At 38.8% G+C, this 17,171-nt stretch overlaps 1 protein-coding gene across 7 annotated transcripts in view; it reads left to right on the forward strand.

The window, feature by feature from the left end:
• The window catches only part of LOC109911645 (growth factor receptor-bound protein 10), a 166,647-nt gene that overhangs the window by 48,092 nt on the left and 101,384 nt on the right, over positions 1-17,171 (forward strand). For 6 of the 7 annotated variants that reach the window (XM_020510997.2, XM_048607771.1, XM_020510998.2 and 3 more), the window contains exons 2-3: positions 1,118-1,255; positions 15,216-15,306. In XM_020510997.2, the coding sequence (XP_020366586.1) occupies positions 1,205-1,255; positions 15,216-15,306 (142 nt within the window). In that variant the 5' untranslated portion in view covers positions 1,118-1,204. The remainder of the gene's footprint in view (positions 1-1,117; positions 1,256-15,215; positions 15,307-17,171) is intronic. The other variant, XM_048607765.1, reaches the window with a different exon arrangement.

A 17,171-nucleotide genomic window follows, 5' to 3' on the forward strand; every position in this document is an offset into this window, starting at 1 on the left:
AGTCGTTTTTCTTATCCCTGATCTTTTTGTTGCTCTCCCTCACCGTAGGGCTTGATGTCATAAAATTTGATACTTTTTTTTAAAAGCTGTGTGAACCCTGTAGAACCCAGCTGAAAGCCAAGGAATCGAATCAAGATACACAATTTGAGTATTGATCTTGGTCAAAGTATTCATATGCAACCTTATCAAATGCCTTCAAAATTTTTATGTACTTAAGATTATCCATTAATTTCATAACTAATCCCAAAACAAATTTGATAATTGTTGTTACTTGTTACTTGTAAATCAACGTCATTGCTCCTTATGTCTACTATTTTCTTCATGTTGACATAGAATCTTATTGGGTCGTTTTAACTGCTTCCAAAGCAGCTGTTAAGAGGTCAGATAAAGGTGACACAAATGATTTTTAGAAGTTTTGCAGAACCCTTTTGTTCTTCAGAATGTAAGAAGTCTAGAAAGAGACAATGCTTTTGAATCGAGTAATGAAAAATGGAGTTATGGGTTAATGTGTGACTTGAGTGGAGGTCATGGTGTATTGCTGCTTTTAACTGTGGTATTATGGATTTCATTGAAAAAGATGGTACCGTCATAAGCTGGGTGAGCCACAACATTGTATTTGGTACTTTGCACATAATACTCCCAGTGCCCATTTCCAGCAAAATGTCTATGCAGTTAAGTCCAAAGAAAAAAGTGTTTAGTTTCTTGAATTGCTTCAGCTGCATCCATTCAGATGAGCATTCCGTTATATTATTGACTTGAGCCTTAAACTTTGAGTTTTAAGGGAGTCTGAGAATCAGTCTCTAGTTGCTGATAACTAAGTTCCTGCCCTGGCCTTAGGCATTATCAAGAACCTGCTGAATGACATTGAATTGAAGAATTGCGTAGAAAATCAAGCATTCAAATGTGACCTAATTAACATGCCCGCTAAATGTCAATGTGAAACCATTTTCCAGATGTGCAAGAATAGTTTCTGAACAAGAATTTCATCCTGAGCAAACTGTGTTCATCACAGATGAGATGTTCTTTGAATCAGTTTCATGTTAAAAGTTAGTTGTCCTTGTAGCCGATCATTACCGTAAAGAACGAAGAACTCACTGAATGTTGTCTGTTTCTACAGCTGAAATTCCCAGATAATATGAAATATTGCCAGTAAATGTGGATGCCATTTATGTGGAAAATTCTTTAGTTGAAGAGAAAAATCAACATGGCTTTGGCTGGCTGTCCAGATTCTTTTCTTCACCATCCCTACTATCAGGTTGGGCCACTTCTTATTTATATGTCAGTGAAATATTTTATTCTGTACCTCTTTAAGGAATTAATTTATAAGTAAAAATAGTGAATAGTGGTGTTCTAATCTTAGTTTTGTTAATTCTTAGTCATTAGCATGACTACTTTAAAGTAAAGCAAAGTCCCTGTGATTAAAATATCATTGAAACGGTGATTTCAATTTTCCCCATTATTTAAAGTACTTGAATTCCAAATTTTTCCTGATCATTATATACACGGAGTATGTAAACAATGAGAATTATGTCAATGCAAGTCTTTGGAAGGAAGGCAAATTAAGTAAAGAAAGATAATCAAATTAAATTATAATTGAATATAACAATGTATTCTATGAACATAATGATGAAAATCAGAGGCACTTAGGACCACTAGGGAATGCACATGATTGATCACCTTGAGGGTAATGGAGAAATGGCTGAATTATTAACTAACGTAGTGTAACTTTTTAGTAGGAAGGAGAACATGGTAAACGTGGAACTAGAGGAGATACAAGAAGATAAATACCATTTGAGGTAGAAAGCAGGATGATAATTAATTTAATGAATCTAATCTGTAGAGGACAATGCTTCTGATATTGATGGATTGCATCCTTTCATGTTAGACGAAGTTTAGGGGGACAGTAAATGTGATTCACATTTATAAAGCAGAGGTAAAACAAATTTGGGAAACTATAGACCATTTAGCTTAATGGTGGTAGAAAAGACAATGAAATCCTTATGAAGTAGAAGAACATGAAAAAACTGAATATCATAGCACAGATTCTGAAAGGGAAGGGAATTTGAAATCACCAGACTATATTAGAAAGGTTCAAAACAAGCAAAAGCTTAATTACTTTGAAATCTGTTATCAATAGACATTTCTAGCCAGAGATTTAAATGGCTGTGAAACTAAGGCAGGCAATTGAAGTTAAGGTACGACCCACAATTCTTTCTTAATGGCAAAATACCCTTGAGCCGCATGGTCTATCTACTCCATTTTCTATGCAGCTATAAACTGATTTCTGCAGGTACATATTTCTGTGTTGAAAATGTTGAATACAAATTGAATATATTTTAGGAATGCTTCCAAAAATGCACTTCTTTCTCTTAAGTTCATCACATCACGTCAATTGATTTGGTTTCCAAGAAGTTGTTCACTGTTGTGATTCAGGTATGGTATTCAGAAATGCTAATCTGTGCATTTTATGCATTTGCAATATTCCGATAGAATATGTACGGAAATTTAAACTGATGGAACACTGTACATGTCAAGTTAATTGCTCTTTGCTCTGGAAAAATATCAAGAAAAAGAACTTCAAATTGCTGCAACACATGCTGGTAATTTAATTTTACAATTTTGGTGGAAATCTTTGAAACCAGAGTGCCCTCTGGTGTACTGAACAGTTTTGTTCTTTTAAAATCAAAATTCTATCTAACATTTTCCATTGCTATGTTTTATTTGAAATTCAGTTTTGTCAAATTCACGATGTGTGTTAAGCATCATGCCTTTTTTTTTTTAAAAAATGGCCTTTTCTTGAGGATCAAATTAAATATTCTGTTTAAACGATATGCAATTATTGAACAAGAATGTGCACAGAAGATAAGATATTGTGGTTGGTTGGCTCGCTGAGCTGGTTCATTTTTCCCAGACGTTACATTACGCTCCTGGGTAACATCATCAGTGCAGCCTCCGATGAAACGCTGTTGTGTTTTCCCACCTATTATTTAAACTCTGGTATCCGTTGAGCTGAGTTACTTCACTTCTGGTTTTCCTTCGCAGTGGAGAATATATAGCTGTATGTGTTTGTTGATGACCTTCTTAGCGGAGAACCAGGCCTCTAGGAATTCCTGTGCTTGCCTCTGCTTGGCCTGTCCCAGGATCTTGGTGTTGTCCCAATCAAACTGGTGGTTTTCCTTATCCATGTGGTTGGAGATGAGTGAGTATTGGTCGTGTCTTTTTGTTGCTCGTTAATGTTTGTGTACTTTTGTGGCTAATTTCCTTCCTGTCTGTCCAATGTAATAATTGACGCAGTCTTCGCAGGGGATCTTGTATATTACGTTGGTCCTGTCCATAGTGGGTAATGGGTCTTTGGTTCAGGTTAGCTGTTGGCGTAGGGTTGATGTGAGTTTGTGTGCTACTCTGATGCCCAGTGGTCGAAGGAGTCTTGTGGTCAGTTCAGATGTGTCCATGATGTAAGGTAGTGTGATGAGTTTGTCGGGATGTGCAATATCTTCCTGTTGTCGTTTGTGTAGTAGGCATCTTCTGACCCAATTGTTCAGGTATCCGTTGACCTTGAATACTTGGAGGAGGTACTTTTCTTCTTTTTGGTGTAGTTCTGTGTTGCTGCAATGTATTGTTGCCCGTTTGAGTAGAGTTTTCATGCAACTTCATTTGTGGATGTTAGGATGGTTGCTGTTGAAATTCAGGACTTGGTCAGTGTCTGTGATTTTCCTGTGTACCTTTGTTAGGAATTCCCCACTGGTCCTGCGTTCCACCATGATGTCAAGGAATGGGAGCTGTTTGTTCTTTTCCTCTTCCTTGGTGAATCTGATCCCGGTGAGAGTGTTGTTGATTAGTTTGTGTGTCTCCTCTAGTTTGGTCCGTTTAATAATTACAAAGGTGTCGTCCACGTATCGTATCCGTAGTTTTGGTTGGATTAGTGGAAGGGCCATGCTTTCGAGTCTCTGCATCACTGCTTCAGCTATTTGCGCGAAGGAAAACCGGAAGTGAGGTAACCCAGCTCAGTGGACACCAGAGTTTAGACACCAGGCGGGAAAACACAACAGCGCTTCATCGGAGGCTGCACTGATCATGTTACCTAGCAGGGTAATGAAACATCTGCGGAACAACGAACCAGCTCGGTGAGCCAACCAACCTCAGTATCCACCACCCGAGCTACAAATCTACTCGAAAGCCTTAGAAGATAAGATAATTGTATGTTGGCTCACTTATAGAAAAGATAATGCAGTTATTCGGATCATTTCTGAGGCTGAAAAAAAAAAGAGTACAAAACATTACTTGCTCTCACAGAAACTGTTTCAGCTCTTATTAAAATTCAGAAGATATCTGTCCACAAGAGACAATGGCTTTTTCACTCCACCTATGTTCCCTGGATGACAAAAGTTGCAATAGTGAAAGCATGTATGATGTTTCAAATTGATAATGCATGCTGATGATAACAAGTTCAGAGGGTCAGTCATATGGATAATAAGACTGACAAAGAGTAGATGAGACTGTCCCCCAACAAAAAGGAATCCAAAAGTATTCTGAAGGCATAAGGAGAGGAGTTGAACAGATCATGAACCAAAGTGGGCATTTGCACATGGAGGCAGGGGGTATGTCAGAAATTCTAAATGATCACTTTGAATCTGTCTTTATCAAAGGAGATGCTACCAATGCCATAATCAAAGAAGAGGTTGTTAAGATACTGCATTTAAACTTTTTGAGTCACCTGGTCCTGATAGGATGCGCCTGAGAGTACTGGAGGAATAAAAAGAGCCATTCAGAGGCAGCGGCTATAATTTTCTGATTCTCCTTAGATACAAGAGCTTTACTAGAAGATTGCTGATTTGCAAATTTTAGTATTGTTCAAAAGCTGTTTGAGGATATGCCAAGCAACAAGCCAATAAAGTTTACCCTTTTTGGGAAGACCATAATTTGAGACAGCATTAACTCACTTCGACAAGTGTGAATTATTTTAGGAAAGCCAACACAGATTCATTAAAAGATAAATCATGTCTAATTTAATTTAAGTTCTTTGATTAGGCAATGGTGAGGGCTGATGAAGGTAATATGGTTGATATGCGTATGGGGTTGTGACGGGCAGTTAATAGGTTTGCAAACTAATTTGAAGTCTGTGGAGTAAAAGGGATAGCGACAGCATAGATTGCAAGAATAGTGATGGATGGAAGAAGTTATATGGTGAAGCTTTCCAAAATATATTAATCGCCCTGACTATTTCAGTAGGCTGTACTTCCAGGTGATTGAGAACTTGCATATGCTGTGAAGTGGATATTAAGCATTCAAAAGGATATGGAGGAGCAGATGTATGCCTGACTGCATCGGCACTTGCATGAGAGCCATCTTTGAGTTATGGATAATCACTGTGATTTGATAAGGATTATAATTAGATCATCAAAAATAGGAGCAGCAGTAGATTATTTGACCCTTCAAGCCTGTTCCATTGGTTGATCTGATGTGACCTCAATTCCACATGATCCTTTACTTCCTTGTCAATCAAAAATCTGTCTAAGGAAGGCTTAAATATATTTGATGAGCCAGTCTCTTCCATTGTCTGGGATAATGACTACCACTACTAATTTCCCTTTATATGGTTGACTTTAATAATGTTGACAATGATTTCTCTTTGACAGAACCATGCTGACTGGACCTGATTGTGTGATGATTTTCTAAACGTCTTGTTTGTGCTTGCTTAAAATGGATGAAGCATTTTCATAATGATAGATTTTGGGCTAACTGGTTTCTGGAGGATTTCTGGCAACTTCTGTTCTTGAATAGGTGCTACATTTTGAGGTTTTCCAATCTGCTGGGGACCTTTCCAGAAAATAGGCAGTTTTTGAATGATACAACCAATTAATCTACTGACTCTGCATCCATTTTTTAAGACTGTCAAGTGCAAGCCAAGGAATGTGTCAGCCTTTGGGAAAACTATTATTTTTTCAGTAGTGATTGAGATTGTTTTAACTTCCTCTGCTTTGCTCCCTTGCTTTTTATTTTTCTTGGAATTTTCTTTGTCTCATATTGTGAAGGTAGATACAAAATGTCTATTTAATATTTCCGTCGTTTCATTAGTGCTTCCTATTAAATCCCCAGTCTCATCCTCTGTGAAACCAATGCTCAGATAGCTGCTATATTTATAGAAGCACGTGCTGTCCATTTTTAAATTTCTTGTTAACTTTCTCATACTGCCAATTTTGGGAACCTTGTTCTAGAACATATTGTTTCACGAAATTATCCTGAATCCATCCTGTGAACTTCTCCTTTAGGCTACCCTTACTGACTTGATTTTATCTAGTATCTATGAAGATTAAAATCCCCCATGATCATAGCAGTACCTTTCTTAAAGCCCTTACTGTTTCTTGGCAGGTGCTGTCTTGGACCTATAAACTAATCTCACCTGTTTCTTTCTCCCTTTGCTATTCCATTTAACTCCACCCAAACTGATTCTAAATCTTGATAGTCTGAACCAGTATCATTTGTCACTACTATATTGATGTCATCTTACTTGAACAGTTACCTAACCTCCTTTTCTTTATTTCCTGTCTTCTCTAAATGTCAAATAATGTTGAATATTTAGCTCCCAGATATTTGAGAGGCAAAGTGGCAATTTTATTCCTTTTTTTTGAGTCAGACACTTACAGCATAGGAAGCCATTCAGACGATTGTGTCCTGTTTGTCAGCAAACATCTGACTACACTAATTCTCTTTTCCAACTTTTGGCCCATAGCCCTGGAGGGCGGTATCTAAATACTGCTTAAATGGTATGAGAGTTTCTGACACAGCCACCATTTCAAACAGAGTTCCAGATTTCCACACACTCTAGGTGAAAAAGGTTTCTCAATATTCCTCCTTTCCTACCTGTTACCTTAAATTTTTCCCCCGTAGTTGGTTGGCTGCTTTTCTAATCCGGGAACAAAATGCCTTCCTATGCACCCGTCTACATCTTTTATACTTTCATACGCTTATCAGGTCTTCTCCAAGGAAAACCACCCCACCCTATCCAATCTTTCTTGACAACTCAGATTCTCGAGCGCCTGCACCTTAGCCTGGTTGTATCCTTCCGATGAGGTGGTGACCAGAACTTCACGCAGTACTCCATTTGTGGCTTAACCACTTTGCTGTACAGTACCAGCATATCCTCCTTGCTCTTGCCTTAACTAATAAAAATAAGTATCCCAAATGCCACCTTAATCATCTCATCTACCTGCCCTACTACCTTCAATGATCATTTTATTCTGTCAATTTATCCATCTTGTTATGAATTGTGTGTATTCAGATGTAGAGCCTTCAATTATTTTTACCATTATCTCCCACTTTGACTTAAGACCATAAGAAATAGGAACCAGATTATACCGTTCAGCTCCTCAAGCCTGCTTTGCCATTCAATAGAAACCAAAAGAACTGCGGATGCTCTAAATCAGGAACAAAAACAAAGTTGCTGGAAAAGCTCCGCAGGTCTGGCAGCATCTGTGAAGGAAAAAACTCTTTTTTTTTGTTGCCATTTAATAGTTTTGTGACTGATGTCCTCACATCTACTTTCCTGTCTTTTCCCCATAACCCTTGATTACCCCTACTGATGAAGCATCTTTCTTAGCCTTAAATATACCCAAGGACTCTGCCCCCAGAGCACTCTGTAGCAAGGAGTTCCAAAGACACTCAACCCTCAAGAAATTTCTCATCAGTCTTAAATTGGTACCCCTTAATTCTGAGACTAAGACTCTTGTATGAGGAGAAACATCCTCTCAGCATTCAACGGTCAAGCCCCTTAATAATTCTGTACATATCAATGAGATCACCTGTTATTTTTCTGAACTCAAATGAGTCAAGTCCAAACCTGTTTAATCTTTGCTCATAAGACAATCCCTTCATACCAGGGATCGTTCTAATGAACTAGCTCCAGTGAGTTAATATCTTTCCTTAAATAAAGTGACTAAAACTCCTCAACACTACGCCAGATGTGGCTTCACCAGCACCCTGTCCAACTGCAGTTCAGCTTTTCTACTCTTATACTCCAACCCCTTTGAAATAAGAGCCAACATTCCATTAGCCTTCCTCATTACCTTTGCTACCTTTGTTTCATGTACAAGTACCCCCAGGTTCCTTTGTGTTGCAGGTTTCTGTGTTTTTTCTCCCTTTACTTAATATTCTGTTCTTATGTTCTCCCTTTTAAAATGAACAATTTAAATTTTTCCTACACTATACTCCATTTGCCAGCTTCTTGCCCACTTATTAAATCTATCAGTATCTCTCTGTAAATCGTTTGTATCCCTTTCAAAACCTGCCTTTCCATCTATTTTTGTGTCACCTGCAAATCGAGCTACGTTACATTCACTTCCTTCCTCCAAGTCATTAATATACATTGTAAACAGTTACAGGCCAAACAGTGATCCCTGTGGAACGTCCCTGGTCATAGGTCACCAACCTGAAAAAGAAGCCCTTATCCCCTGCTGTTTCCTGCCCATTAGCCAATTTTTTATCCATGCTAACATACTACTTCCAACACTGTGAATTAACCTTTGGGGAGGTACTTTGTCGAACACCTTCTGGAAGTCCAAATACAATGCATATACTGGTTCCACTCTATCCACTCTGATTGAGACTTCCTTGAAAAGCTAATAAATTGTCAGACACAATTTCCCTTTCATGAAGCCACGCTGACTCTGCTTGATTTAGATTATGATTTTCCAAATGTTCTGCTATTACTTCCTTAATAATTGATTGCAATACTTTCCCGACAGTAGATGTTAGGCTACTTGGCCTTTGGCCACCTGCTTTTTGTCTCCTTCCCTTTTTGAACACGGGTGTCACATTAGCAGTTTTTCAATCCTCTAGTATTTCTCCAAAATTAACAATTTTTGAAAAATTACAATCGATGGATCCACTATCCCTGTAGCTACTTCTTTTAGGATACTAAGATGAAGGCAGTGGGGCCAGGGAAGTTTATCTGCCTTTAGCCCCATTAGATTGTCTCTTCTTTAGTGATGGTGATAGTACTTAATTTGTCCTCCGTATTCTTTAATATAATGGCGATCGAAGTATCTTCCACTCTCAAGACTGATGAAAGTATCCATTTAACTCCTTTGCCTTGTTCCCCAAAACTGTCTCTTCAGACATTTCTAAGATGTCTATATTCACTTTGACCTCTCTCTTCCTTTTTAAAGGAAGTCTTATAGTCAGTTTTTATACTTACAACTAGTTTTTACCCTCATGGTTTATTTTCTGTCTTTATCATCTTTTCATTCCTGGTTTGATGGATTCTGAATTTATCCCAGTCGTCGGGCTATCATTGAGTTGAACCTCCTTATATCTTTTTTCTTTTAATTTCATACTCTTCTTAACATTCTTGGTTAGCTATGGTTATTTTATTCCTCTCTCAGAATCTTTCCTCCTTACTGGAATGGATTTTTGCTGAGAATAATGAATTAACTCCTTAAATGTCTGCCACTACTTGCTGACATTCCTGTAATCTAGCTGCCCAGTTCACTTTAGCTAACTTGATCCTTTTTTCATTGTCATTCCCTTTATTTAAGTTAAACAGTTATTTCTGACCCAAGTTTCTTACTTTCGAACTGAATATTAAATTCCATCATGGTGTTACGGTCACTAGTTCCTTGGGGATCTTTTACTCAGAGGCCATTTATTAAACCCGTCTCATTACTTATGACCAGATCTAAGATAACTCGCTTCCTGGTTGGCTTCATGACAGATTGCTGTTAAGAACTATTTCAAATGTGCTTAATGAATTTGTTGTCACAGCTAAACTTTCCAGTCTGATTAACCCAAATCAACACGATGATTTAGGTAACCCATAATTATTGCTGTATTCTTTTTACATGCTCTGTTGATTTACAGCTTTTCCCAGAGTGGCTAAAGCACTGCTCTACCAATGTCTTCTTTCCTTTACTGTTTTTTTCCCTTTCTCCATCCAAATGAACTCAACATCGTCTGAGCCTTGATCATGTCTCACAGCGGTCTTCATTTCATTTCTTCCTAACAGTGCTGCTCCATAACCTTTCCATCCCTCGTGTCTCTCCGGAAAGTAAAATATCTCTGAATGTTAAGTTCCCAGTTTTCATCTACTTTATTCCAAATGTTTTGCGCTTTAAGATACAAAACCTTTGTTCTATTATTGAATTTCCCTCCATCTTTATGGTTCCTTGATTCAGTATGGTAGTCACATATTCTTTCCCCTTTTATTTTATGGTAATAATCAATGCCATCACGAATCTACATTTCTACCTGTCCTTTACTTTTGAGGGTTGTGCAGGAAACAGTTAGAAGAAATGTTTTGGTCATGGCGGACAGTGTAGTGAGAGAATTTGGAATTGTTCTCTGTTGCAGGTGACGTGTTGTTTGTCTGTGCTGGGATTCGGGATATCTGCTTAGGGCTGGAGAAGAAATTTCAAAGGACAGTATCCAGTGGTCATGGTCCTAATCAGTACTACAAGCATAGGTAGAACCAGGAAGGGAGGGAGTAATACAAGTTAGATGCTAAATTGAAAAGCAGAACCTCAAATAGAAAAAATTTTGGCTTATGACTCTTACCACTTGCAAAGTGGCATAGGATGAATCTGATACGAAAATGCTTATGTGGCTCAAAGACTAGTATGAGAGAATTGGTTTCTGGTTTGTGAGGCTGTGCCACCACTTCTGGGGGAAGTGACATATGTACTGTTGGGACTGTCGTGCTGGGATTGGTGTTCTCACGGGCTTTAAACTAATTAAAGCATGTAAAAGATCATGTCTGGGTAAATGTAATCAAGGGATAGAATTGAGGCAGAAGAGCAAAGTAATAGTGTGGAAAATGAAGGTCAGAGAATGTCAAAAAGGGACAGAGACAAATAAGCTAATAATATACTAGTAGGCAAGGCTAGATGCTACAAAGATAACAAAAAACAAAACTAAACTTTCTGTATCTGAATGTATGTAACATCGGAAGGTTTGCAATATAGTTCCTCAGGATTTGGTACTTGGTCTTTTAGCTTAGACTTTGGTGTACAGGGCACAATTTCACAATGGAAATGTGTCTCAAATTTTGGGTGTATTGTGAACTGTGTGGTGCTTGGTGATTGACTTCAAGAGTGTACAAGCTGGTGAAATGGACAGCCAAATAGCTGCAGCTAAGTGTAGGTATAAGTTTTAGTAGGAATAATAAGGAGACATAATAAAGCGAGGTAGGTGAGATTATCCACTTTGGTGCAAGGAGTTGATATGAGTGTATTCCATAAATGGTGAATGGTTGCAAAGTGTACATATACAAAGCAACCTGCGTGTTCTTGTCAATAAATAACTGAAGGCACCAGGCAAGTGTAGCAAACTATTAGGAAGGCTAATGAAATGCTAGCATTTATTGCAAGAGATTTGAGTGCAGTGTAATGGGGATAATGTGGGTAAAAGACATTGAGATCAAACATGATCGAATTAAATGCAAAGCAGACTTGACAAGTTGAATACCTACACTTGTTTCTAGGTTCTTAAGTGTACAATTTTAAAGGTGCTGCAGTCTCACAGGAATACTGGTGTATGTACACAAGTAATTTCAAATGGCATGGCAGTCTGAGAAAATGGTTAATAAAACATACAGCCTGTGAGATTTATAAATAAAAGCATACAGTATAACAGCAAGGAGGCCGTGAACCTTATAAATCACTTGTTCCACCTCAACTGGATGAGGGAACGAGAGTTAAGAGAATAAGACCATAAGACACGGGAACAGGAGTAGGCCATTCAGCCCCTCAAGTCTGCTCCACCATCCAGTAGGAACATGGCTGATCCAACACTCCTCTCATCCATTTTCCTGACTTTTCCCTGCACCCTTGATTCCCTACTGATCAAGAATCTGTCTATTGTAAGAAGGACCAAGTACCAAATGCTGAGGAACCACATTGTATACCTTCCTTCAGTGCAGAAAACAAACCTCACCACCATTATTCCCCATTTTACAGCAAACTTAGTATTCACATTGCCACGTTTCTTCTTATTCCATGGACTTCAACATTGTTGGCAAGTCTATTGTGTGGCAATTTATGAAACAACTTTTAGAAGTTCATCCACACCACGTCAATGACATTACCTCAATTCCCATCTCTGTCAGATCTGTCCATCTGTTCATGGGATGTGGGCATCACTGGCTGGCCAGCGTTTATTTCCTGTCCCTCATTGCCCTTGAGAAATTGTTGGTGAGCTGCTTTCTTGAACCACTGCAATCCAACAGATGACCCACGATGCCATTAGGGAGGGAATTCTAAGATTTTTGACCCAGCAACACTGAAGGAATGACGATATATTTCCAGGTCAGGATGATGAGTGGCTTTGAGAGGAGCTTGAAGATGGTGGTGTTCCTATGTATCTGCTGTCCTGGAAGATAGTTCTTTTAGATATCTCTTTATCTTCCCCCTCCTTCTCTCTCCCTCTCTCTCTCTAATTTCTATCTGTGTAATTTTTCTTTTTGTATCTAATTTTTCTATCTATTTATCTCTCTGTCTTGTGTCAATCTCTTTGTCTTATTTATCTGTCTTCTTTGTCTGTCTGTCTTTCTCTCTTAAATATAGTACAAGGACTCTGCCTCCAAAGTGCTGTATGGCATAAGTTTCAAAGACTCTCAACCCTCTGAGAGAAGCAATTCCTCCTCATCTTATTCTTAAATTGGTACCTCTTAATTCTTCAGACTATTCCTTTTATTCCTAGACTTTCCTGTGGAAGATGGGGGCTGGGGGGGGTGTGGGGATGACACCTTCTCCGCATTTACCCTGACAAGCCACTTAGGAATCCGATTTTGTTTAAATGAGATCACCTCTCAATCTTCTAAATTCCAATGAGTACAGTCCCAACCTGCTTAATCTTTTCTCATTAGATAATCCCTCCATACCAGGGTTCATTCTAGTGAACCTTGCAAAACTGCTGACAGTACTTTGCCTTCCTGATTACCTCCTGCACCTATGTGCTGCCTTTGTGTTTCATGCACAAGTACCCGTAAGTCCCTTTGTGTTGCAGCCTGCTGCAGTTTTTTTTCTATTTAATACTGACACTGCAGAGAGAAGTCGTCTTAGAGGAGATCTCATCAGATTCAAAATAGTGGGATCTCAACAGAATCGATAGAGAGAAACTCTAAAGAGCCAACGTTAAACTTTTTTCTCAACTGGTAGTGAAGACCTGGAATGTACTACCTGATAACATGGAGGCAGTTTCAATAGTTTTACACAAGGTAATTGATTGAATGCCTAAAGAGAAGAATAATGGAGTAAAGGCGAGGGCAGTGGGAGTAGCTGAGTTGTTCTTGCCAAGAGCAAACGGAGGCGCAACAGGCTAAATGGTTGCCTTAATTGTTGGAACCCTCTGATTCTATGAACTTCATAATCAGGTATTATTATTTGACTTGTTGTAGTCCAATGTCAACGTTGAGGACTCCCAGAGCAACCTCTTCCCTGCAGTATACCACTGTGTCGCCACCTAAGTTGGGTCTGTCCTGTCAGTAGCGTACCCAGAGATGTTTGTGCGTTTCTTGGGCATTGTCTGTAATATGTGATTCTGAGAGTATGCCTAGTTCAGACAGTTGCTTGAATGATTTGAGAGACAGTTCCCTATTTTGGGACTAGCCCCTAAGGAGTATGTTGCTGGTCCGACAAGATTGAGCTTATCATTTCCAGTGCCTTCATGGACACCAGGCATTGCTTTTTACAGATTTTAGTGTTTGATACAACTGAATGGTTTACCCAGTCATTTCAGAGAGCACCTCAGAGCCATTTGTGTAGGTCTGGCTCTGGAGTCACATGTAGGCCAAGTTAGAAGGGATAGCAGTTTTCCTTGAACCCCAGTTGTTCCTAAGATATTAGTGATTTAGATGAGAGAACTAAATGCAATAAATATGACATCTGTAAGCTTCCAGATGACACAAAGCTGGTTGGGAGAGTGAACTGTGAGGAAGATGCAGAGATGCTTCAGTTTGATTTGGACCAATTGAGTGAGTCGGCAAATGCATGGCAGCTGAAATATAATGGAGATGCACAAGTGATTACCCACTTTGGTAGCCAAGACAGGAAGGGAGTTTATTATCTGAATGGCAATATATTGGGAAAGGGGAAGCTGCAGTGAGACCTAGTTGGCATTGTGTACCAATCGCAGAAATTCAGCATTCAAATGCAACAGATGGTGAAAAAGGCAACTGATATGTTGTCTTTCATAGTGTGAGGATTCAAGTGCAGGAGCAGGGATTCTTGCTGCAATTGTATAGGGCCTTGGTGAAACCGTATCTGAATTATTTGTGCCATTTTGGTCTCCTTATCTGCGGAATGGTATTCTGGCTGTGAGTGGAGTACGATGAAGGGTTACCAAGTTGATTGCTGTGATTGCACAACTGATGGATGAAGAGGGACTGGATTGGTTAGGATTATGTTCACTGGACTGTAGAAAAGTTAGCCGGGGGTATCTCAGAAGCCTATAAAATTGTAATGGATCCAGATAACGTAAAAGCAGGAAGAATGTTCCCAGTGACTGGGGAGTCCAGAACCAGGGGTCACAGTTTAATGATACAGGTAGGCCATTTAAGACTGCGGTAAAGACAAATTTCTTCCCCCCAGAGCATGGTGAGCATGTGAAATTCTTTGCTGCAGAAAGGAGTTGAGGCCAAAGCATTGAATGTAATCAGGCAGGAATTAGATATGACCCATAGGATGTGGGGAGAAAGTGGGAGCAGAGTACTGAGTTAGATGATCAGCCATGATCATATTGAATGGTGGAGCATACTCAAAAGGGTTGAATGACCTACTGTTCCTATTTTTTATATTTCCTAGTGGCATTTGGCTTTTGATGACAACTAACAATGGCTTCACTATCATCATTAGACTTCTAATTTCATGTTTGGTTGAATTTGAACCCAGGCCCCCAAAATATTATTTGGGTCTCTGGATTAGTAGTCTAGTGACTATGCCATTGTCTCCGCTTATGGTATATGGGTTAAAGAATTCTGTTTCCAAAAGCACTGTTTTTAAATGATTGCTGTTCTTCAGGTTTCCATTGCTGAAATGGAGGCTTTTGTGCATGTTTTGTGTTGATCACCACATTAATATAATCTTTTGAAATTATAGCATTGTATTATTGATATGATTGATTCATAAATGTTAATGTTCTCACTGCAAACAACAATACCATGGGAAATTTGGTTAAGAAATCATTTTAACTGTGGACGTGCATTTGATTTTTGCATTCTATTTCAGGATAATGTTGACCGGACATCTCATAGGCCTAGAGAAGGAATTGGACCTGGTTTCCAAGGTTCCTGTAGTCATAACTCCCCTAACCACCAGGGTTAGTATTTGTTCCTTGGTTATTTCTTTAAGACACATTACCTTGCCAAGAGATTAATGCTGCTGTATAATAATTTTTGGAGCTCCCATGACCAAACCAAGCATTCCTCAGAAATGTTCACATGTTCACAAACGGAAGCAGCTAAGGAAACTGATCAATGATTGGTTGGACTACAGTACTTTGATTTTAAAGTCCGAGTTGGAAACTGATGCAGCTGCCAGGGTGAAAAGAGTTTTTAGTTGCATTCGTTACATTTGTGTTGCTGTATTTCAGTACCCTTGTATAATAATTGGACACAAATGCAGCATCATCTAAAGACTAAAATAATACCAAGAACTGCAGTTGCTGGAAGTCTGAAGCAAAACCAGAGAGTGCAGGAGAAACTCAGCAGATCTGGCAACATCTGTAGAGAGAGAAACAGAGTTAATGTTTTGGGTCCAGTGACCCTTTTGACAGATCACTGGACTCCAGAATGTTATCTCTGTTCTCTCTGTATAACTAAACCTGCTCAGTTTCTCCATTACTTTCTGTTTTTGTAATCCTTCGGGAATTGTATACAACAGATCCAGCAATTAAATGAAAAAATAGATTAGTTGGGCGTCAGTGTTGATTCATTGGTAACACCCTTACCTTTAGTCAAAAGGACACAAGTTAATGGTCCATCTCGAAACAAGGGAACACAATTTTATAATTAGTACGAGACCAGATTAGGATGAAAATTAGAGACACTTTGTTTCCCCTCATGGGCGGGGTAAATTTGGAGTTATCTCCTAACAAACTGGGATGCTTAATAAGTTGAATGGTTTGAGTTTTAGAACTATGAGTTTTGTATTGGTTGAGGATATGAATGGATATTGAACAATATGAATGATATAATTGAGAACCAGGCTGAATACACAAAATTCAATAGGGGTTGTCCCTAAGAAGCAAGAAAAACAGAGTATACAAAGAAATTGGCAGCTGACAAAATAAAAAGAATCCAAGAGTTGTCTGTAGGCACATGAATACCAAAATGGTGGAAAAAAGAAAAGTGGACCTCACGAGGGACCATGTAAGGTTTTTAGACACTTAGTTGGGGCCATAGTTAAATGAGTACACTGTACGTATCTTTACCAAGGAGGGTGGTGCTGCCCAAGTCACAAAGAAGAATGAGGTATTTGACTGGCTAGCTAGACTTTCACTTTGAACAATTGACCAGGACCAGATAGAATGTATCCAGGAAGGTTAGGATGGAAATTGCAGAAACACTGGCCATAATCATTCAATGCTCCTTCAATATAGGGGTGATGCCAGAGGTTTATCTAGATGTTACGTTTTTGTTTAAGGACTGGTATAAGAAGACTGAAGACTCCTTTAATAGTTACCATTCTTTTGAAGCTTTCTTATACTGTTATGTTCAGATATTTACTCAGTACTTAAAATGTTTACTAAAAAAATCCTTCACATTTGGTAATCTATTCTCCTTCACGTGTGAAGTATATTCTATTTATCTACAGGAGGTTATTTTGTTATGAGTTTCTTTAAAAATTTCCTTTTCTGATCTATTTTCTCTTTCCCTTCTCACAAGATACAATACAGTAAGATCTGGGACTTGCACAGCTCTGTATGGGGAAATATGAGAAGGTATTGCATGGGCCAAGAAGAAAAGTGAGTTAGCTCTCGGGAATTGAAGAGGTCTTTCACATTATGATGGGTGGACTGAATGAGATGGAGAAATAGAGATACTTCTTTAAAAATTAACAGCTAAAGAAGAGGATTCCACTGGGAGTTGGAGAGACGTTTTAGTGTGAGAGAAAATAATGAAGTGTGGCCATTGACATTTGACTAGAGCAACACAGACAGTCGCCCGAGGGTGGAATTGAACC

This window comes from Rhincodon typus, chromosome 2 (assembly GCF_021869965.1).
Source record: "Rhincodon typus isolate 14 chromosome 2, sRhiTyp1.1, whole genome shotgun sequence".
Lineage (NCBI taxonomy): Eukaryota > Metazoa > Chordata > Chondrichthyes > Orectolobiformes > Rhincodontidae > Rhincodon > Rhincodon typus.